Here is a 25,910-nt window from a genome sequence, read left to right as displayed (position 1 = left end):
GTCCCTCGCTGACCGTGTCCCTCACTGACCACGTCCCGCACTGACCGCGTCCGTCACTGACCCGGTCCATCACTGACCGTGACCCACACTGACCCTGACCCACACTGACCGTGACCCTCACTGACCGTGTCCCTCGGTGACCGTGTCCCTCGCTGACCGTGTCCCACACTGACCGTGACCCTCACTGACCGTGACCCTCACTGACCGTGACCCACACTGACCGTGACCCACACTGACCGTGACCCTCGCTGACCGTGTCCCTCGCTGACCGTGTCCCTCTCTGACCGTGACCCTCACTGACCTTGACCCACACTGACCGTGTCCCTCACTGAACGTGTCCCTCACTGAACGTGTCCCTCACTGAACGTGTCCATTACTGACCGTGTCCATTACTGACCGTGTCCCTCACTGACCGTGTCCCACACTGACCGTGTCCCACACTGACCGTGTCACTCGCTGACCGTGTCCCTCGCTGACCGTGACCCACACTGACCGTGAACCACACTGACCGTGTCCCTCACTGACCGTGTCCCTCACTGACCGTGTCCATTACTGACCGTGTCCCACACTGACCGTGTCCCACACTGACCGTGTCCCTCACTGACCGTGTCCCACACTGACCGTGTCCCTCACTGACCGTGACCGACACTGACCGTGTCCCTCACTGACCGTGTCCATCGGTGACCGTGTCCCACACTGACCGTGTCACTCACTGAACGTGTCCCACACTGACCGTGTCCCACACTGACCGTGTCCCACACTGACCGTGTCCCTCGGTGACCGTGTCCCACACTGACCGCGTCCCGCACTGACCGCGTCCCTCACTGATCTGGTCCATCACTGACCGTGACCCACACTGACCGTGACCCTCACTGACCGTGTCCCTCGGTGACCGTGTCCCTCGCTGACCGTGTCCCACACTGACCGTGACCCACACTGACCGTGTCCATTACTGACCGTGTCCCTCACTGATCGTGTCCCTCACTGATCGTGTCCCTCACTGACCGTGTCCCTCACTGACCGGGTCCATCACTGACCGTGACCCACACTGACCGTGACCCACACTGACCGTGTCCCTCACTGAACGTGTCCCTCACTGACCGTGACCCACACTGACCGTGTCCCACACTGACCGTGACCCTCACTGACCGTGATCCACACTGACCGTGTCCCTCACTGAACGTGTCCATTACTGACCGTGCCCCTCACTGAACGTGTTCAGTACTGACCGTGTCCCTCACTGACCGTGTCCCACACTGACCGTGTCCCACACTGACCGTGTCCCTCACTGACCGTGTCCCACACTGACCGTGTCACTCACTGACCGTGTCCCTCACTGACCGTGTCCCACAATGACCGTGTCCCTCACTGACCGTGTCCCACACTGACCGTGTCCCTCGCTGACCGTGTCCCTCGCTGACCGTGTCCCACACTGACCGTGTCCCTCGGTGACCGTGTCCTTCGGTGACCGTGTCCCTCGGTGACCGTGTCCATTACTGACCGTGTCCCTCACTGACCGTGTCCCACACTGACCGTGTCCATCACTGACCGTGTCCCTCACTGACCGTGTCCCTCACTGACCGTGGCCCACACTGACCGTGTCCCTCGCTGACCGTGTACCTCACTGACCGCGTCCCGCACTGACCGCGTCCCTCACTGACCGGGTCCGTCACTGACCGTGACCCACACTGACCCTGACCCACACTGACCGTGACCCTCACTGACCGTGTCCCTCGGTGACCGTGTCCCTCGCTGACCGTGTCCCACACTGACCATGTCCCACACTGACCGTGACCCTCACTGACCGTGACCCACACTGACCGTGTCCCTCACTGAACGTGTCCATTACTGACCATGTCCCTCACTGACCGTGTCCCTCACTGACCGTGTCCCACACTGACCGTGTCCCTCACTGACCGTGTCACTCGCTGACCGTGTCCCTCACTGACCGTGTCCCTCACTGACCGTGTCCCACACTGACCGTGTCCCTCGCTGACCGTGACCCACACTGACCGTGTCCCTCACTGACCGTGTCCCTCACTGACCGTGACCCACACTGACCGTGACCCACACTGACCGTGACCCACACTGACCGTGACCCACACTGACCGTGTCCCTCACTGAACGTGTCCCTCACTGACCGTGTCCCTCACTGACCGTGTCCCACACTGACCGTGTCACTCACTGACCGTGACCGACACTGACCGTGTCCCTCACTGACCGTGTCCCTCACTGACCGTGACCCACACTGACCGTGTCACTCACTGAACGTGTCCCTCACTGACCGTGTCCCACACCGACCGTGTCCCACACTGACCGTGTCCCTCGCTGACCGTGTCCCTCGCTGACCGTGTCCCTCACTGACCACGTCCCGCACTGACCGCGTCCGTCACTGACCCGGTCCATCACTGACCGTGACCCACACTGACCCTGACCCACACTGACCGTGTCCCTCGGTGACCGTGTCCCTCGCTGACCGTGTCCCTCGCTGACCGTGTCCCACACTGACCGTGACCAACACTGACCGTGACCCACACTGACCGTGACCCTCACTGACCGTGTCCCTCGCTGACCGTGTCCCTCGCTGACCGTGTCCCTCTCTGACCGTGACCCTCACTGACCTTGACCCACACTGACCGTGTCCCTCACTGAACGTGTCCCTCACTGAATGTGTCCCTCACTGAACGTGTCCCTCACTGAACGTGTCCATTACTGACCGTGTCCCTCACTGACCGTGTCCCACACTGACCGTGTCCCACACTGACCGTGTCCCACACTGACCGTGTCACTCGCTGACCGTGTCCCTCGCTGACCGTGACCCACACTGACCGTGAACCACACTGACCGTGTCCCTCACTGACCGTGTCCCTCACTGACCGTGTCCATTACTGACCGTGTCCCACACTGACCGTGTCCCACACTGACCGTGTCCCTCACTGACCGTGACCGACACTGACCGTGTCCCTCACTGACCGTGTCCATCGGTGACCGTGTCCCACACTGACCGTGTCACTCACTGAACGTGTCCCACACTGACCGTGTCCCACACTGACCGTGTCCCTCGGTGACCGTGTCCCACACTGACCGCGTCCCGCACTGACCGCGTCCCTCACTGATCTGGTCCATCACTGACCGTGACCCACACTGACCGTGACCCTCACTGACCGTGTCCCTCGGTGACCGTGTCCCTCGCTGACCGTGTCCCACACTGACCGTGACCCACACTGACCGTGTCCATTACTGACCGTGTCCCTCACTGATCGTTTCCCTCACTGACCGTGTCCCTCACTGACCGGGTCCATCACTGACCGTGACCCACACTGACCGTGTCCCACACTGACCGTGTCACTCACTGAACGTTTCACTCACTGAACGTGTCCATTACTGACCGTGTCCCACACTGACCGTGTCCCACACTGACCGTGTCCCACACTGACCGTGTCCCTCACTGACCGTGACCGACACTGACCGTGTCCCTCGGTGACCGTGTCCCACACTGACCGTGTCACTCACTGAACGTGTCCCTCACTGAACGTGTCCCTCACTGACCGTGTCCCACACTGACCGTGTCCCTCACTGACCGTGTCCCTCACTGACCGTGTCCCTCACTGACCGTGACCCACACTGACCGTGACCCACACTGACCGTGTCCCACACTGACCGTGTCCCTCGGTGACCGTGTCCCTCGGTGACCATGTCCCACACTGACCGTCTCCCACACTGACCGTGTCCCTCGCTGACTGTGTACCTCGCTGACCGTGTACCTCACTGACCGCGTCCCGCACTGACCGCGTCCCTCACTGACCGGGTCCGTCACTGACCGTGACCCACACTGACCCTGACCCACACTGACCGTGACCCTCACTGACCGTGTCCCTCGGTGACCGTGTCCCTCGCTGACCGTGTCCCACACTGACCGTGTCCCACACTGACCGTGACCCTCACTGACCGTGACCCACACTGACCGTGTCCCTCACTGAACGTGTCCCTCACTGACCGTGTCCCTCACTGACCGTGTCCCTCACTGACCGTGTCCCACACTGACCGTGTCCCTCGCTGACCGTGACCCACACTGACCGTGTCCCTCACTGACCGTGTCCCTCACTGACCGTGACCCACACTGACCGTGACCCACACTGACCGTGTCCCTCACTGAACGTGTCCCTCACTGACCGTGTCCCTCACTGACCGTGTCCCACACTGACCGTGTCCCTCACTGACCGTGACCGACACTGACCGTGTCCCTCACTGACCGTGTCCCTCACTGACCGTGACCCACACTGACCGTGTCACTCACTGAACGTGTCCCTCACTGACCGTGTCCCTCACTGACCGTGTCCCACACCGACCGTGTCCCACACTGACCGTGTCCCTCACTGACCGTGACCGACACTGACCGTGTCCCACACTGACCGTGTCCCTCGCTGACCGTGTCCCTCACTGACCACGTCCCGCACTGACCGCGTCCGTCACTGACCCGGTCCATCACTGACCGTGACCCACACTGACCCTGACCCACACTGACCGTGACCCTCACTGACCGTGTCCCTCGGTGACCGTGTCCCTCGCTGACCGTGTCCCACACTGACCGTGACCCTCACTGACCGTGACCCTCACTGACCGTGACCCACACTGACCGTGACCCACACTGACCGTGACCCTCGCTGACCGTGTCCCTCGCTGACCGTGTCCCTCTCTGACCGTGACCCTCACTGACCTTGACCCACACTGACCGTGTCCCTCACTGAACGTGTCCCTCACTGAACGTGTCCCTCACTGAACGTGTCCCTCACTGAACGTGTCCATTACTGACCGTGTCCATTACTGACCGTGTCCCTCACTGACCATGTCCCACACTGACCGTGTCCCACACTGACCGTGTCACTCGCTGACCGTGTCCCTCGCTGACCGTGACCCACACTGACCGTGAACCACACTGACCGTGTCCCTCACTGACCGTGTCCCTCACTGACCGTGTCCATTACTGACCGTGTCCCACACTGACCGTGTCCCTCACTGACCGTGTCCCTCACTGACCGTGTCCCACACTGACCGTGTCCCTCACTGACCGTGACCGACACTGACCGTGTCCCTCACTGACCGTGTCCATCGGTGACCGTGTCCCACACTGACCGTGACCCTCACTGACCGTGTCCCTCGGTGACCGTGTCCCTCGCTGACCGTGTCCCACACTGACCGTGACCCACACTGACCGTGTCCATTACTGACCGTGTCCCTCACTGATCGTTTCCCTCACTGACCGTGTCCCTCACTGACCGGGTCCATCACTGACCGTGACCCACACTGACCGTGTCCCACACTGACCGTGTCACTCACTGAACGTTTCACTCACTGAACGTGTCCATTACTGACCGTGTCCCACACTGACCGTGTCCCACACTGACCGTGTCCCACACTGACCGTGTCCCTCACTGACCGTGACCGACACTGACCGTGTCCCTCGGTGACCGTGTCCCACACTGACCGTGTCACTCACTGAACGTGTCCCTCACTGAACGTGTCCCTCACTGACCGTGTCCCACACTGACCGTGTCCCTCACTGACCGTGTCCCTCACTGACCGTGTCCCTCACTGACCGTGACCCACACTGACCGTGACCCACACTGACCGTGTCCCACACTGACCGTGTCCCTCGGTGACCGTGTCCCTCGGTGACCATGTCCCACACTGACCGTCTCCCACACTGACCGTGTCCCTCGCTGACTGTGTACCTCGCTGACCGTGTACCTCACTGACCGCGTCCCGCACTGACCGCGTCCCTCACTGACCGGGTCCGTCACTGACCGTGACCCACACTGACCCTGACCCACACTGACCGTGACCCTCACTGACCGTGTCCCTCGGTGACCGTGTCCCTCGCTGACCGTGTCCCACACTGACCGTGTCCCACACTGACCGTGACCCTCACTGACCGTGACCCACACTGACCGTGTCCCTCACTGAACGTGTCCCTCACTGACCGTGTCCCTCACTGACCGTGTCCCTCACTGACCGTGTCCCACACTGACCGTGTCCCTCGCTGACCGTGACCCACACTGACCGTGTCCCTCACTGACCGTGTCCCTCACTGACCGTGACCCACACTGACCGTGACCCACACTGACCGTGTCCCTCACTGAACGTGTCCCTCACTGACCGTGTCCCTCACTGACCGTGTCCCACACTGACCGTGTCCCTCACTGACCGTGACCGACACTGACCGTGTCCCTCACTGACCGTGTCCCTCACTGACCGTGACCCACACTGACCGTGTCACTCACTGAACGTGTCCCTCACTGACCGTGTCCCTCACTGACCGTGTCCCACACCGACCGTGTCCCACACTGACCGTGTCCCTCACTGACCGTGACCGACACTGACCGTGTCCCACACTGACCGTGTCCCTCGCTGACCGTGTCCCTCACTGACCACGTCCCGCACTGACCGCGTCCGTCACTGACCCGGTCCATCACTGACCGTGACCCACACTGACCCTGACCCACACTGACCGTGACCCTCACTGACCGTGTCCCTCGGTGACCGTGTCCCTCGCTGACCGTGTCCCACACTGACCGTGACCCTCACTGACCGTGACCCTCACTGACCGTGACCCACACTGACCGTGACCCACACTGACCGTGACCCTCGCTGACCGTGTCCCTCGCTGACCGTGTCCCTCTCTGACCGTGACCCTCACTGACCTTGACCCACACTGACCGTGTCCCTCACTGAACGTGTCCCTCACTGAACGTGTCCCTCACTGAACGTGTCCCTCACTGAACGTGTCCATTACTGACCGTGTCCATTACTGACCGTGTCCCTCACTGACCATGTCCCACACTGACCGTGTCCCACACTGACCGTGTCACTCGCTGACCGTGTCCCTCGCTGACCGTGACCCACACTGACCGTGAACCACACTGACCGTGTCCCTCACTGACCGTGTCCCTCACTGACCGTGTCCATTACTGACCGTGTCCCACACTGACCGTGTCCCTCACTGACCGTGTCCCTCACTGACCGTGTCCCACACTGACCGTGTCCCTCACTGACCGTGACCGACACTGACCGTGTCCCTCACTGACCGTGTCCATCGGTGACCGTGTCCCACACTGACCGTGTCACTCACTGAACGTGTCCCACACTGACCGTGTCCCACACTGACCGTGTCCCACACTGACCGTGTCCCTCGGTGACCGTGTCCCACACTGACCGCGTCCCGCACTGACCGCGTCCCTCACTGATCTGGTCCATCACTGACCGTGACCCACACTGACCGTGACCCTCACTGACCGTGTCCCTCGGTGACCGTGTCCCTCGCTGACCGTGTCCCACACTGACCGTGACCCACACTGACCGTGTCCATTACTGACCGTGTCCCTCACTGATCGTGTCCCTCACTGACCGTGTCCCTCACTGACCGGGTCCATCACTGACCGTGACCCACACTGACCGTGACCCACACTGACCGTGTCCCTCACTGAACGTGTCCCTCACTGACCGTGACCCACACTGACCGTGTCCCACACTGACCGTGACCCTCACTGACCGTGATCCACACTGACCGTGTCCCTCACTGAACGTGTCCATTACTGACCGTGCCCCTCACTGAACGTGTTCAGTACTGACCGTGTCCCTCACTGACCGTGTCCCACACTGACCGTGTCCCACACTGACCGTGTCCCTCACTGACCGTGTCCCACACTGACCGTGTCACTCACTGACCGTGTCCCTCACTGACCGTGTCCCACAATGACCGTGTCCCTCACTGACCGTGTCCCACACTGACCGTGTCCCTCGCTGACCGTGTCCCTCGCTGACCGTGTCCCACACTGACCGTGTCCCTCGGTGACCGTGTCCTTCGGTGACCGTGTCCCTCGGTGACCGTGTCCATTACTGACCGTGTCCCTCACTGACCGTGTCCCACACTGACCGTGTCCATCACTGACCGTGTCCCTCACTGACCGTGGCCCACACTGACCGTGTCCCTCGCTGACCGTGTCCCTCGCTGACCGTGTCCCACACTGACCGTGTCCCTCACTGACCGTGTCCCACACTGACCGTGTCCCTCACTGACCGTGTCCCTCACTGACCGTGACCCACACTGACCGTGTCCCTCACTGACCGTGTCCCACACTGACCGTGTCCCACACTGACCGTGACCCACACTGACCGTGTCCCTCACTGACCGTGACCCACACTGACCGTGACCCACACTGACCGTGTCACTCACTGAACGTGTCCATTACTGACCGTGTCACTCACTGACCGTGTCCCACACTGACCGTGTCCCACACTGACCGTGTCCCTCACTGACCGTGACCGACACTGACCGTGTCCCTCACTGACCGTGTCCCTCGGTGACCGTGTCCCACACTGACCGTGTCACTCACTGAACGTGTCCCTCACTGACCGTGTCCCTCGGTGACCGTGTCCCTCACTGACCGTGTCCCTCACTGACCGTGACCCACACTGACCGTGTCCCACACTGACCGTGTCCCTCGGTGACCGTGTCCCTCGGTGACCGTGTCCCACACTGACCGTGTCCCACGCTGACCGTGTCCCACGCTGACCGTGTACCTCGCTGACCGTGTACCTCACTGACCGCGTCCCGCACTGACCGCGTCCCTCACTGACCGGGTCCGTCACTGACCGTGACCCACACTGACCCTGACCCACACTGACCGTGACCCTCACTGACCGTGTCCCTCGGTGACCTTGTCCCTCGGTGACCGTGTCCCTCGCTGACCGTGTCCCACACTGACCGTGACCCACACTGACCGTGACCCACACTGACCGCGTCCCTCACTGAACGTGTCCATTACTGACCGTGTCCCTCACTGACCGTGTCCCACACTGACCGTGTCCCACACTGACCGTGTCCCTCACTGACCGTGTCACTCACTGAACGTGTCCCTCACTGACCGTGTCCCACACTGACCGTGTCCCTCGCTGACCGTGACCCACACTGACCGTGTCCCTCACTGACCGTGTCCCTCACTGACCGTGACCCACACTGACCGTGACCCACACTGACCGTGTCCCTCACTGAACGTGTCCCTCACTGACCGTGTCCCTCACTGACCGTGTCCCACACTGACCGTGTCCCTCACTGACCGTGACCGACACTGACCGTGTCCCTCACTGACCATGTCCCTCGGTGACCGTGACCCACACTGACCGTGTCACTCTCTGACCGTGTCCCTCACTGACCGTGTCCCACACTGACCGTGTCCCTCACTGACCGTGACCGACACTGACCGTGACCGACACTGACCGTGTCCCACACTGACCGTGTCCCTCGGTGACAGTGTCCCTCGGTGACCGTGTCCCACGCTGACCGTGTCCCACACTGACCGTGTCCCTCGCTGACCGTGTACCTCGCTGACCGTGTCCCTCACTGACCGCGTCCCTCACTGACCGGGTCCATCACTGACCGTGACCCACACTGACCGTGACCCACACTGACCGTGACCCTCACTGACCGTGTCCCTCGGTGACCGCGTCCCGCACTGACCGCGTCCCTCACTGATCGGGTCCATCACTGACCGTGACCCTCACTGACCGTGTCCCTCGGTGACCGTGTCCCTCGCTGACCGTGTCCCACACTGACCGTGACCCACACTGACCGTGTCCCTCACTGAATGTGTCCATTACTGACCGTGTCCCTCACTGACCGTGTCCCACACTGACCGTGTCCCTCACTGACCGTGACCCACACTGACCGTGTCCCTCACTGACCGTGTCACTCACTGAACGTGTCCCACACTGACCGTGTCCCACACTGACCGTGACCCACACTGACCGTTTCCCTCACTGACCGTGTCCCACACTGACCGTGTCCCACACTGACCGTGACCCACACTGACCGTGACCCACACTGACCGTGACCGACACTGACCGTGTCCCTCACTGACCGTGTCCCACACTGACCGTGTCCCACACTGACCGTGTCCCTCACTGACCGTGACCGACACTGACCGTGTCCCTCACTGACCGTGTCCCTCACTGACCGTGTCCCTCACTGACCGTGACCTACACTGACCGTGTCCCACACTGACCGTGTCCCTCACTGACCGTGTCCCACACTGACCTTGTCCCACACTGACCGTGTCCCTCACTGACCGTGACCGACACTGACCGTGTCCCTCACTGACCGTGTCCCTCACTGACCGTGACCCACACTGACCGTATCCCTCACTGACCGTATCCCTCACTGACCGTGACCGACACTGACCGTGTCCCTCACTGACCGTGTCCCACACTGACCGTGACCCTCACTGACCGTGTCCCTCACTGACCGTGACCCACACTGACCGTGTCCCACACTGACCGTGTCCCTCACTGACCGTGTCCCTCACTGACCGTGACCCACACTGACCGTGTCCCTCACTGACCGTGACCCACACTGACCGTGACCCACACTGACCGTGTCCCTCACTGACCGTGACCCACACTGACCGTGTCCCTCATTTACCGTGACCCACACTGACCGTGACCCACACTGACCGTGTCCCACACTGACCGTGTCCCTCACTGACCGTGACCCTCACTGACCGTGACCCACACTGACCGTGTACCACACTGACCGTGACCGACACTGACCGTGTCCCTCACTGACCGTGACCCACACTGACCGTGACCCACACTGACCGTGTCCCTCACTGACCGTGTCCCACAATGACCGTGTCCCACACTGACCGTGACCCACACTGACCGTGACCTACACTGACCGTGTCCCTCGGTGACCGTGTCCCTCGGTGACCGTGTCCCTCACTGACCGTGCCCCACACTGACCGTGACCCACACTGACCGTGTCCCACACTGACCGTGTCCCTCGGTGACCGTGTCCCTCGGTGACCGTGTCCCTCACTGACCGTGCCCCACACTGACCGTGACCCACACTGACCGTGTCCCACACTGACCGTGTCCCTCACTGACCGTGTCCCTCGGTGACCGTGTCTCTCGGTGACCGTGTCCCTCACTGACCGTGTCCCTCACTGACCGTGACCCTCACTGACCGTGACCCTCACTGACCGTGGCCCACACTGACCGTGTCCCTCGCTGACCGTGTCCCTCGCTGACCGTGTCCCTCACTGACCGTGACCCACACTGACCGTGTCCCACACTGACCGTGTCCCTCACTGACCCTGACCCACACTGACCGTGTCCCTCACTGAACGTGTCCCTCACTGAACGTGTCCCTCACTGAACGTGTCCATATCTGACCGTGTCCCTCACTGACCGTGTCCCACACTGACCGTGTCCCACACTGACCGTGACCCACACTGACCGTGTCCCTCACTGACCGTGACCCACACTGACCGAGTCCCTCGCTGACCATGTCCCACACTGACCGTGTCCCTCGCTGACCGTGTCACTCACTGAACGTGTCCATTACTGACCGTGTCCCTCGCTGACCATGTCCCACACTGACCGTGTCCCTCGCTGACCGTGTCCCTCGCTGACCGTGTCCCTCACTGACCGTGTCACTCACTGAACGTGTCCATTACTGACCGTGTCCCACACTGACCGTGTCCCACACTGACCGTGTCCCACACTGACCGTGTCCATTACTGAACGTGTCCCACACTGACCGTGTCCCACACTGACCGTGACCCACACTGACCGTGTCCCACACTGACCGTGTCCATTACTGAACGTGTCCCACACTGACCGTGTCCCACACTGACCGTGACCCACACTGACCGTGTCCCACACTGACCGTGACCCTCACTGACCGTGACCCACACTGACCGTGTCTCACACTGACCGCGTCCCACACTGACCGCGTCCCTCACTGACCGTGACCCTCACATACCGTGTCCCTCGGTGACCGTGTCCCTCACTGACCGTGTCCCTCACTGACCATGTCCCTCACTGACCGTGACCCACACTGACCGTGTCCCACACTGACCGTGACCCTCACTGACCGTGACCCTCGGTGACCGTGTCCCACAATGACCGTGTCCCTCGCTGACCGTGTCCCTCACTGACCGTGTCCCTCACTGACCGTGTCCCTCACTGACCGTGACCCACACTGACCGTGTCCCACACTGACCGTGACCCTCACTGACCGTGACCCTCGGTGACCGTGTCCCACAATGACCGTGTCCCTCGCTGACCGTGTCCCTCACTGACCGTGTCCCTCGCTGACCGTGTCCCTCGCTGACCCTGTCCCTCGCTGACCGTGACCCACACTGACCGTGACCGTCTCTGACCATGACCCACACTGACCGTGACCCTCGGTGACCGTGTCCCACAATGACCGTGTCCCTCGCTGACCGTGACCCACACTGACCGTGACCGTCTCTGACCATGACCCACACTGACCGTGACCCTCGCTGACCGTGTCCCTCACTGACCGTGTCCCTCACTGACCGTGTCCCTCGCTGACCGTGTCCCACACTGACCATGTCCCTCGCTGACCGTGTCCCTCGCTGACCGTGTCCCTCGCTGACCGTGACCCACACTGACCGTGTCCCACACTGACCGTGTCCCTCACTGACCGTGTCCCTCGCTGACCGTGTCCCTCGCTGACCGTGACCCACACTGACCGTGTCCCACACTGACCATGACCCTCACTGACCGTGTCCCTCGGTGACCGTGTCCCACACTGACCGTGTCCCTCGGTGACCGTGTCCCTCACTGACCGTGCCCCACACTGACCGTGTCCCTCACTGACCGTGTCCAACACTGACCGTGTCCCTCACTGACCCTGACCCACACAGACAATGACCCTCACTGACCGTGTCCCTCGGTGACCGTGTCCCTCACTGACCGTGCCCCACACTGACCATGTCCCACACTGACCATGACCCTCGCTGACCGTGTCCCTCGGTGACCGTGTCCCTCGGTGACCGTGTCCCTCACTGACCCTGACCCACACAGACCCTGACCCTCACTGACCGTGTCCCTCACTGACCGTGTTCCTCGGTGACCGTGTCCCTCGGTGACCGTGTCCCTCACTGACCGTGCCCCACACTGACCGTGCCCCACACTGACCATGACCCTCACTGACCGTGTCCCTCGCTGACCGTGTCCCTCGCTGACCGTGTCCCACACTGACCGTGTCCCACACTGACCGTGTCCCTCACTGACCGTGACCTACACTGACCGTGTCCCTCACTGACCGTGTCCCTCACTGACCGTGTCCCTCGGTGACCGTGTCCCTCGGTGACCGTGTCCCTCACTGACCGTGTCCCACACAGACCCTGACCCACACTGACCGTGACCGACACTGACCGTATCCCTCACTGACCGTGTCCCACACTGACCGTGACCATCACTGACCATGTCCCTCACTGACCATGTCCCACACTGACCGTGTCCCTCGCTGACCGTGTCACTCACTGAACGTGTCCCTCACTGACCGTGTCCCTCACTGACGGTGTCCCACACTGACCGTGTCACTCACTGAACGTGTCCATTACTGACCGTGTCCCACACTGAACGTGTCCCTCACTGACCGTGTCCCTCACTGACCGTGTCCCACACTGACCGTGTCCATTACTGAACGTGTCCCACACTGACCGTGTCCCACACTGACCGTGACCCACACTGACCGTGACCCACACTGACCGTGTCCCACACTGACCGTGACCCTCACTGACCGTGACCCACACTGACCGTGTCCCACACTGACCGCGTCCCTCACTGACCCTGACCCTCACATACCGTGTCCCTCGGTGACCGTGTCCCTCACTGACCGTGACCCACACTGACCGTGACCCTCACTGACCGTGACCCACACTGACCGTGTCCCACACTGACCGTGACCCTCACTGACCGTGACCCACACTGACCGCGACCCACACTGACCGCGTCCCGCACTGACCGCGTCCCTCACTGACCGGGTCCATCACTGACCGTGACCCACACTGACCGTGACCGTCTCTGACCATGACCCACACTGACCGTGACCCTCACTGACCGTGACCCTCGGTGACCGTGTCCCTCGCTGACCGTGTCCCTCGCTGACCGTGTCCCTCACTGACCGTGTCCCTCGCTGACCGTGTCCCTCGCTGACCCTGTCCCTCGCTGACCATGACCCACACTGATCGTGACCATCTCTGACCGTGACCATCTCTGACCATGACCCACACTGACCGTGACCCTCGGTGACCGTGTCCCACAATGACCGTGTCCCTCGCTGACCCTGTCCCTCGCTGACCGTGACCCACACTGACCGTGACCGTCTCTGACCATGACCCACACTGACCGTGACCCTCGCTGACCGTGTCCCTCACTGACCGTGTCCCTCACTGACCGTGTCCCTCGCTGACCGTGTCCCACACTGACCATGTCCCTCGCTGACCGTGTCCCTCGCTGACCGTGACCCACACTGACCGTGACCCACACTGACCGTGTCCCTCGCTGACCGTGTCCCTCGCTGACCGTGACCCACACTGACCGTGTCCCACACTGACCATGACCCTCACTGACCGTGTCCCTCGCTGACCGTGTCCCACTCTGACCGTGTCCCACACTGACCGTGTCCCTCGGTGACCGTGTCCCACACTGACCGTGTCCCACACTGACCGTGACCCTCGCTGACCGTGTCCCTCACTGACCGTGTCCCTCACTGACCGTGTCCCTCGCTGACCGTGTCCCACACTGACCATGTCCCTCGCTGACCGTGTCCCTCGCTGACCGTGACCCACACTGACCGTGACCCACACTGACCGTGTCCCTCGCTGACCGTGTCCCTCGCTGACCGTGACCCACACTGACCGTGTCCCACACTGACCATGACCCTCGCTGACCGTGTCCCACTCTGACCGTGTCCCACTCTGACCGTGTCCCACACTGACCGTGTCCCTCGGTGACCGTGTCCCACACTGACCGTGTCCCACACTGACCGTGTCCCTCGGTGACCGTGTCCCTCACTGACCGTGTCCAACACTGACCGTGTCCCTCACTGACCCTGACCCACACAGACCCTGACCCTCACTGACCGTGTCCCTCGGTGACCGTGTCCCTCACTGACCGTGCCCCACACTGACCGTGTCCCACACTGACCATGACCCTCACTGACCGTGTCCCTCGCTGACCGTGTCCCTCGGTGACCGTGTCCCTCGGTGACCGTGTCCCTCACTGACCCTGACCCACACAGACCCTGACCCTCACTGACCGTGTCCCTCACTGACCGTGTCCCTCGGTGACCGTGTCCCTCGGTGACCGTGTCCCTCACTGACCGTGCCCCACACTGACCGTGTCCCACACTGACCATGACCCTCACTGACCGTGTCCCTCGCTGACCGTGTCCCACACTGACCGTGTCCCACACTGACCGTGTCCCTCACTGACCGTGACCTACACTGACCGTGTCCCTCACTGACCGTGTCCCTCACTGACCGTGTCCCTCACTGACCGTGTCCCTCGGTGACCGTGTCCCTCACTGACCGTGTCCCTCACTGACCGTGTCCCTCGGTGACCGTGTCCCTCACTGACCGTGTCCCACACTGACCGTGTCCCTCACTGACCGTGACCCACACTGACCGTGTCCCACACTGACCGTGACCCTCACTGACCGTGACCCACACTGACCGTGTCCCACACTGACCGTGTCCGTCACTGACCGCGACCCACACTGACCGCGTCCCGCACTGACCGCGTCCCGCACTGACCGCGTCCCTCACTGACCGGGTCCATCACTGACCGTGACCCACACTGACCGTGACCATCTCTGACCATGACCCACACTGACCGTGACCCTCACTGACCGTGACCCTCGGTGACCGTGTCCCACAATGACCGTGTCCCTCGCTGACCGTGTCCCTCGCTGACCGTGTCCCTCGCTGACCGTGTCCCACACTGACCGTGTCCCTCGCTGACCGTGTCCCTCGCTGACCGTGTCCCACACTGACCGTGTCCCACACTGACCATGACCCTCACTGACCGTGTCCCTCGCTGACCGTGTCCCACACTGACCGTGTCCCACACTGACCGTGTCCCACACTGACCGTGTCCCTCACTGACCGTGTCCCACACTGACCGTGACCCACACTGACCGTGACCCACACTGACCGTGTCCCTCACTGACCGTGCCCCACACTGACCGTGTCCCTCGGTGACCGTGTCCCTCACTGACCGTGTCCAACACTGACCGTGTCCCTCACTGACCCTGACCCACACAGACCCTGACCCTCACTGACCGTGTCCCTCGGTGACCGTGTCCCACACTGACCGTGTCCCACACTGACCATGACCCTCACTGACCGTGTCCCTCGGTGACCGTGTCCCTCGGTGACCGTGTCCCTCGGTGACCGTGTCCCTCAGTGACCCTGACCCACACTGACCATGACCCTCACTGACCGTGTCCCTCGCTGACCGTGTCCCACACTGACCGTGTCCCACACTGACCGTGTCCCTCGGTGACCGTGTCCCTCGGTGACCGTGTCCCTCACTGACCGTGTCCCACACAGACCCTGACCCACACTGACCGTGACCGACACTGACCGTGTCCCTCACTGACCGTGTCCCTCACTGACCGTGTCCCACACTGACCGTGACCATCACTGACCGTGTCCCACACTGACCGTGTCCCTCGGTGACCGTGTCCCACACAGACCCTGACCCACACTGACCGTGACCATCACTGACCGTGTCCCTCACTGACCGTGTCCCACACAGACCCTGACCCACACTGACCGTGTCCCACACTGACCGTGTCCCTCGGTGACCGTGTCCCTCAGTGACCGTGTCCCACACTGACCGTGACCCTCACTGACCATCACCCTCACTGACCGTGTCCCACACTGACCCTGACCCACACTGACCGTGTCCCTCACTGACCGTGTGCCTCGGTGACCGTGTCCCACACTGACCGTGTCCCACACTGACCGTGTCCCACACTGACCGTGACCCACACTGACCGTGTCCCTCACTGACCGTGTCCCTCGTTGACCGTGTCCCACACTGACCGTGTCCCACACTGACCGTGTCCCACACTGACCGTGTCCCTCGGTGACCGTGTCCCTCACTGACCGTGTCCAACACTGACCGTGTCCCTCACTGACCCTGACCCACACAGACCCTGACCCTCACTGACCGTGTCCCTCGGTGACCGTGTCCCTCACTGACCGTGCCCCACACTGACCGTGTCCCACACTGACCATGACCCTCACTGACCGTGTCCCTCGCTGACCGTGTCCCTCGGTGACCGTGTCCCTCGGTGACCGTGTCCCTCACTGACCCTGACCCACACAGACCCTGACCCTCACTGACCGTGTCCCTCACTGACCGTGTCCCTCGGTGACCGTGTCCCTCGGTGACCGTGTCCCTCACTGACCGTGCCCCACACTGACCGTGTCCCACACTGACCATGACCCTCACTGACCGTGTCCCTCGCTGACCGTGTCCCACACTGACCGTGTCCCACACTGACCGTGTCCCTCACTGACCGTGACCTACACTGACCGTGTCCCTCACTGACCGTGTCCCTCACTGACCGTGTCCCTCACTGACCGTGTCCCTCGGTGACCGTGTCCCTCACTGACCGTGTCCCTCACTGACCGTGTCCCTCGGTGACCGTGTCCCTCACTGACCGTGTCCCACACTGACCGTGTCCCTCACTGACCGTGACCCACACTGACCGTGTCCCACACTGACCGTGACCCTCACTGACCGTGACCCACACTGACCGTGTCCCACACTGACCGTGTCCCTCACTGACCGCGACCCACACTGACCGCGTCCCGCACTGACCGCGTCCCGCACTGACCGCGTCCCTCACTGACCGGGTCCATCACTGACCGTGACCCACACTGACCGTGACCATCTCTGACCATGACCCACACTGACCGTGACCCTCACTGACCGTGACCCTCGGTGACCGTGTCCCACAATGACCGTGTCCCTCGCTGACCGTGTCCCTCACTGACCGTGTCCCTCGCTGACCGTGTCCCACACTGACCGTGTCCCTCGCTGACCGTGTCCCTCGCTGACCGTGTCCCACACTGACCGTGTCCCACACTGACCATGACCCTCACTGACCGTGTCCCTCGCTGACCGTGTCCCACACTGACCGTGTCCCACACTGACCGTGTCCCACACTGACCGTGACCCACACTGACCGTGTCCCTCACTGACCGTGCCCCACACTGACCGTGTCCCTCACTGACCGTGTCCAACACTGACCGTGTCCCTCACTGACCCTGACCCACACAGACCCTGACCCTCACTGACCGTGTCCCTCGGTGACCGTGTCCCACACTGACCGTGTCCCACACTGACCATGACCCTCACTGACCGTGTCCCTCGGTGACCGTGTCCCTCGGTGACCGTGTCCCTCGGTGACCGTGTCCCTCGGTGACCCTGACCCACACTGACCATGACCCTCACTGACCGTGTCCCACACTGACCGTGTCCCACACTGACCGTGTCCCACACTGACCGTGTCCCTCGGTGACCGTGTCCCTCGGTGACCGTGTCCCTCACTGACCGTGTCCCACACAGACCCTGACCCACACTGACCGTGACCGACACTGACCGTGTCCCTCACTGACCGTGTCCCTCACTGACCGTGTCCCACACTGACCGTGACCATCACTGACCGTGTCCCACACTGACCGTGTCCCTCGGTGACCGTGTCCCACACAGACCCTGACCCACACTGACCGTGACCATCACTGACCGTGTCCCTCACTGACCGTGTCCCACACAGACCCTGACCCACACTGACCGTGTCCCACACTGACCGTGTCCCTCGGTGACCGTGTCCCTCAGTGACCGTGTCCCACACTGACCGTGACCCTCACTGACCATCACCCTCACTGACCGTGTCCCACACTGACCCTGACCCACACTGACCGTGTCCCTCACTGACCGTGTGCCTCGGTGACCGTGTCCCACACTGACCGTGTCCCACACTGACCGTGTCCCACACTGACCGTGACCCACACTGACCGTGTCCCTCACTGACCGTGTCCCTCGTTGACCGTGTCCCACACTGACCGTGACCCACACTGACCGTGACCCACACTGACCCTACCCCTCCCTGACCGTGTCCCTCCCTGACCGTTTCCCACACTGACCCTGACCCACACTGTCCGTGACCCTCCCTGACCCTACCCCTCCCTGACCGTGTCCCTCCCTGACCGTGACCCTCCCTGACCGTGACCCTCCCTGACCCCGACCCCCCCTGACCCTGCCCCCCTGACCCTGACCCTGTGACCTCTGACCTGTCCGGAGTCTCTGTGTCCAGTTGCTGACGATGATGTCACTCTCTGGTTTTAGGCTCATTCTGACCCTGGGCCTCGATGGCTCCTCGACTCCTCGTCATCGGCCTCGTCCTGCAGCTGCTCCCTCAGTGTCCAGCCCCGACTGGGTAGGGACCCTCACCCTCACCCTCACCCTCCACACCCTCACCCTCACCCTCCACACCCTCACCCTCACCCTCACCCTCCTCACCCTCACCCTCACCCTCACCCTCACCCTCCACACCCTCACCCTCACCCTCCACACCCTCACCCTCCACACCCTCACCCTCACCCTCACCCTCCTCACCCTCACCCTCACCCTCACCCTCCTCACCCTCACCCTCACCCTCCTCACCCTCACCCTCCTCACCCTCACCCTCCTCACCCTCACCCTCACCCTCACCCTCACCCTCCACACCCTCACCCTCACCCTCCACACCCTCACCCTCACCCTCACCCTCCACACCCTCACCCTCACCCTCCACACCCTCACCCTCACCCTCCTCACCCTCACCCTCACGCTGCTCACCCTCACCCTCACCCTCCTCACCCTCACCCTCACCCTCCTCACCCTCACCCTCACCCTCCTCACCCTCACCCTCACCCTCCACACCCTCACCCTCACCCTCACCCTCACCCTCCACACCCTCACCCTCACCCTCACCCTCACCCTCACCCTCCACACCCTCACCCTCCACACCCTCACCCTCACCCTCACCCTCACCCTCACCCTCACCCTCCTCACCCTCACCCTCACCCTCCACACCCTCAACCTCACCCTCCTCACCCTCACCCTCACCCTCACCCTCCTCACCCTCACCCTCACCCACACCCTCCTCACCCACACCCTCACCCTCACCCTCCTCAACCTCACGCGGCAGCATGTGAAAGTATGTATCTGTGTGTGACAGTGTGTAATTGTGAGTAACAGCATGTGATAGTGTGTAACTGTGTGTCACACTGTTACTCACAATTACAGTCTGTCACACCCAGTTACAATCTGTCACATGCTGTTACACAAAGTTACACACTGTCACACACAGTTACACTGTGTCACACACCAATACACACTTTCACACACTTTCACACACTTTCACACACTTTCACACACTTTCACACACTTTCACACACAGTCATACACAGTTACACACTGTCACACACTGTCAAACACAGATACACAATTTTACACACAGTTACACACTGTCACACACTGTCGCACACTGTCACACACTGTCACACGCAGTTACACACAGTTACACTCTGTCACACATAGTTAGAGTGTAACTGTGTGTGACAGAATGTAACTGTGTGTGACAGAGTGTAACTGTGTGTAAAATTGTGTATCTGTGTGTAACAGCGTGTAACTTTGTGTAACAGCATGTGACAGAGTGTAACTGTGTGTGACAGAGTGTCATTGTGAGTAACAGTGTGACACACAGTTACTCACAATTACACTCTGTCACACACAGTTACACTCTGTCACATGCTGTCACACACTGTTGCACAAAGTCACACTCTGTCACACTCAGATACACATTATCACACATCATCACACACTGTTACACACTGTTACACACTGTTACACACTGTCACACACAGTTACACTCTGTCACATGCTGTCACACACAGATACACACTATCACACACTGTGATACACAGTTACACACTATCACACGCTGTTACTCACAATTACACTCCGTCACACACAGATACACACTTTCATGTGCTGCTACACACAGTTACACTCTGTCACACACAGATACACACTATCACACGGTGGGTGACAGAGTGTGACAGAGTGTGACAGAGTGTGACAGAGTGTGACAGCGTGCATCAGTGTGTGACAGCATGTGACAGAGTGTAACTGTGTGTGACAGTACATGAAAGTGTGCATGTCAGAGTGAAATTGTGAGTAACACCGTGTGATAGTGTGTATCGGTGTGTGACAGATTGTAACTGTGTGTAGCAGCATGTGAAAGTGTGTATCTGTGTGTAACAGTGTGTGACAGAGTGTGAAACAGCGTGTGAAATTGTGTAACTGTGTGTGACAGAGTGTAACTGTGTGTGACTGTGTATGACTGTGTGTGAAAGTGTGTGACAAAGTGTAACTGTGTGTAACAGCATGAGAACGTGTGTATCTGTGTGTGACTGAGTGTAATTGTGAGTAACAGCATGTGATAGTGTGTAACTGTGTGTCACAGTGTGTGAAAGTGTGTATCTGTGTGTGACTGAGTGTAATTGTGAGTAACAGCATGTGATAGTGTGTAACTGTGTGTCACAGTGTGTGATAGTGTGTATCTGTGTGTGACAGAGTGTAACTATGTGTAACTGTGTGTGACTTTGTGCAACAGTGTGTGACAGCATGTGACAGAGTGTAACTGTGTGTGACAGAGTGTAATTGTGAGTAACTGTGTGTCACACTGTTACTCACAATGACACTCTGTCACACACAGTTACACTCTGTCACATGCTGTTACACAAAGTTACACGCTGTTACACACAGATACACAATTTTACACACAGTTACACTCTGTCACACACAGTTACATTCTGTCACACACAGTTACACTCTAACTATGTGTGACAGAGTGTAACTGTGTGTAACTGCGTGTGACAGTGTGTGACAGTGTGTGACAGTGTGTAACTGTGTGTAAAATTGTGTATCTGTGTGTAACTGTGTGTAAAATTGTGTATCTGTGTTTGACAGTGTGTGACAGTGTGTAACTGTGTATGACAGCGTGTGACTGTGTGTGACTGTGTTTGACTGTGTGTGAAAGTGTGTGAAAGTGTGTATTGGTGTGTGACACAGTGTAACTGTGTGTGACAGTGTGTAACTTTGTGTAACAGCATGTGACAGATTGTAACTGTGTGTGACAGACTGTAATTGTGAGTAACAGTGTGACACACAGTTACACACTATCACACGCTGTTACTCACAATTACACTCTGTCACACACAATTACACTCTGTCACACACTGTCACACACAGTTACACTCTGTCACACACAGATACACACTTTCACACGCTGTTACAAACAGTTACACTCTGTCACACTCTGTCACACACAGTTACACTCTGTCACACACAGTTACACTCTGTCACACACTGTCACACACAGTTACACTCTGTCACACACAGTTACACTCTGTCACACACTGTCACACACTGTCACACACAGTTACACTCTGTCACACACAGTTACACTCTGTCACACACAAATACACAATTTCACATGTTGTTTCACACTCTGTCACACACTGTTACACACAGATACACAATTTCACACACTGTCACACACAGTTACACTCTGTCACATGCTGTCACACACAGATACACACTATCACACACTGTGATACACAGTTACACACTATCACACGCTGTTACTCACAATTACACTCCGTCACACACAGATACACACTTTCATGTGCTGCTACACACAGTTACACTCTGTCACACACAGATACACACTATCACACGGTGTGTGACTGTGTGTGACTGTGTGTGACTGTGTGTGACTGCGTGCATCAGTGTGTGACAGCATGTGACAGAGTGTAACTGTGTGTGACAGTGCATGTCAGAGTGTAATTGTGAGTAACACCGGGTGATAGTGTGTATCTGTGTGTGACAAAGTGTGACAGAGTGTGACAAAGTGTGAAACAGCGTGTGAAATTGTGTATCTGTGTGTGACAGTGTGTGACAGATTGTAACTGTGTGTAGCAGCATGTGAAAGTGTGTATCTGTGTGTAACAGTGTGTGACAGAGTGTGAAACAGCGTGTGAAATTGTGTAACTGTGTGTGACAGAGTGTAACTGTGTGTGACTGTGTATGACTGTGTGTGAAAGTGTGTGACAAAGTGTAACTGTGTGTAACAGCATGAGAACGTGTGTATCTGTGTGTGACTGAGTGTAATTGTGAGTAACAGCATGTGATAGTGTGTAACTGTGTGTCACAGTGTGTGATAGTGTGTATCTGTGTGTGACAGCGTGTGACAGAGGGTAACTGTGTGTGAAAGTGTGTGACAGAGTGTAACTGTGTGTCACAGTGTGTAATTGTGAGTAACAGCATGTGATCGTGTGTAACTGTGTGTCACAGTGTGTGATAGTGTGTAACAGTGTGACACACAGTTACACACTATCACATGCTGTTACTCACAATTACACTCTGTCACACACAGTTACACTCTGTCACATGCTGTCACACACTGTTACACAAAGTTACACAGTGTCACACTCTGTCACACACAGATACACACTATCACACACTGTGACACACAGATACACAATTTCACACGCTGTTACTCACAATTACACACTGTCACACACTGTTACACACAGATACACAATTTTACACACAGGTACACTCTGTCACACTCTGTCACACACAGATACACACAGTCACACACAGTCACACACAGTCACACACAGTCACACACAGTCACACACTGTCACACACTGTCACACACAGATACACACTATCACACACTGTGACACACAGATACACAATTTCACACGCTGTTACAGAGTTACACTCTGTCACACACTTTGACACACTGTCTCACACTTTCACACACAGATACACACTTTCACGTGCTGCTACACTCTGTCACACTCTGATACACACTATCACACGGTGTTACTCACAATTACACTCTGACACACACTGTTACACACAGATTCACACTTTCACACGCTGTCACACACAGTTACACACTGTCACACACAGTTACACACTGTCACACACAGATACACTCTGTCACACACCAATACACACTTTCACACACAGTCACACACTGTCATACACAGTTACACAATTTTACACACAGATACACACAGATACACACAGATACACACAGTCACACACAGTCACACACAGTCACACACTATCACATGCTGTTACTCACAATTACACACTGTGACACACAGTTACACTCTGTCACACGCTGTTACACACAATTACATGCTGTACACAGTTACACATTCTCACATGCTGTTACACACTTTTACACTGTCACACTCTGTCACACTCTGTCACACACTGTTACTCACAATTACACTCTATCACACACTGTCACACACAGATACACGCTGTCACATGCTGCTACACACAGTTACAATTTCACACACTGTTTCACACTTTGTCACACTCTGTCACACGTTGTCACACACAGATACACACTATCACATGGTGTTACTCACAATTACACTCTGACACACACACTGTTACGAACAGATTCACACTTTCACACGCTGTCACACACAGTTACACACTATCACACACTGTAACACACAGTTACACACTATCACACGGTGTGTGATAGTATGTATCAGTGTGTGATAGAGTGTGACAGAGTGTAACTGTGTGTCACAGTGTGTGATAGTGTGACTGTGTGTGAGAGTGTGTAACAGTGTGTGACACTGTGTAACTTTGTGTAACTGTGTGTGACAGAGTGTAATTGTGAGTAACAGCATGTGATAGTGTGTACCTGTGTGTCTCAGTGTGTAACTGTGTGTAACTGTGTGTGACAGCGTGTGAAATTGTGTATCTGTGTGTAACAGTGTGTGACAGAGTGTGAAACAGCATGTGAAATTGTGTATTTGTGTGTGACACAGTGTAACTGTGTGTGACAGAGTGTAACTGTGAGTAACAGTGTGACACACAGTTACTCACAATTACACTCTGTCACACACAGTTACACTCTGTCACATGCTGTCACACACTGTTGCACAAAGTCACACTCTGTCACACTCTGTCACACTCAGATACACACTGTCACACACTGTCACACACAGATACACAATTTCACACACTGTCACACACAGTTACACACTGTCACACACAGTTACACTCTGTCACATGCTGTCACACACTGATACACACTATCACACACTGTGATACACAGTTACACACTATCACACGCTGTTACTCACAATTACACTCTGTCACACACAGATACACACTATCACACACTGTAACACACAGTTACACACTATCACACGGTGTATGACAGAGTGTGACTGTGTGTAACAGCGTGTGACAGAGTGTAACTGTGTGTGACAGTGCGTGTCAGAGTGTAACTGTGTGTGACAGTGTGTGTCAGAGTGTTATTGTGAGTAACACCATGTGATAGTGTGTATCTGTGTGTGACAAAGTGTGACAGAGTGTGACAAAGTGTGAAACAGCGTGTGAAATTGTGTATCTGTGTGTGACAGTGTGTGACAGATTGTAACTGTGTGTAGCAGCATGTGAAAGCGTGTATCTGTGTGTCACAGAGTGTAACTGTGTGTGACTGCGTGTGACAGAGTGTGACTGTGTGTAAAATTGTGTATCAATGTGTGACAATGTGTGACATTGTGTAACTGTGTAATTGTGAGTAACATCGTGTGACAGAGTGTGACAGAGTGTGACAGTGTGTAACTATGTGTGACAGTGTGTGACAGAGTGTGACAGAGTGTGACAGAATGTGAAACAGCATGTGAAATTGTGTATCTGTGTGTGACTGTGTGTGACAGAGTGTGACAGTGTGTAACTATGTGTGACAGTGTGTGACAGAGTGTGACAGAGTGTGACAGAGTGTAAAAGTGTGTAACAGCATGTGAGAATGTGTAACTGTGTGTAACAGCGTGTGACTGAGTGTGACTGAGTGTGACTGAGTGTTACTGTGTGTAGCAGCATGTGACAGCGTGTATCTGTGTGTGACAGTGTGTGAC

General features: G+C 58.3%; 1 protein-coding gene across 1 annotated transcript in view; it reads left to right on the top strand.

The window, feature by feature from the left end:
- The window catches only part of LOC140476714 (SCO-spondin-like), a 202,151-nt gene that overhangs the window by 66,685 nt on the left and 109,556 nt on the right, over positions 1-25,910 (top strand). Inside the window, exon 2 of the mRNA XM_072569534.1 lies at positions 19,240-19,330. Within this exon, the coding sequence (XP_072425635.1) occupies positions 19,263-19,330 (68 nt within the window). The 5' untranslated portion in view covers positions 19,240-19,262. The remainder of the gene's footprint in view (positions 1-19,239; positions 19,331-25,910) is intronic.

The sequence above is a fragment of the Chiloscyllium punctatum genome, chromosome 5 (assembly GCF_047496795.1).
Source record: "Chiloscyllium punctatum isolate Juve2018m chromosome 5, sChiPun1.3, whole genome shotgun sequence".
NCBI classification, from domain to species: Eukaryota; Metazoa; Chordata; class Chondrichthyes; order Orectolobiformes; family Hemiscylliidae; genus Chiloscyllium; species Chiloscyllium punctatum.
The sequence above is the reverse complement of the archived record's forward strand: the minus strand, read 5'-3'. Positions and strand labels throughout refer to the sequence as shown.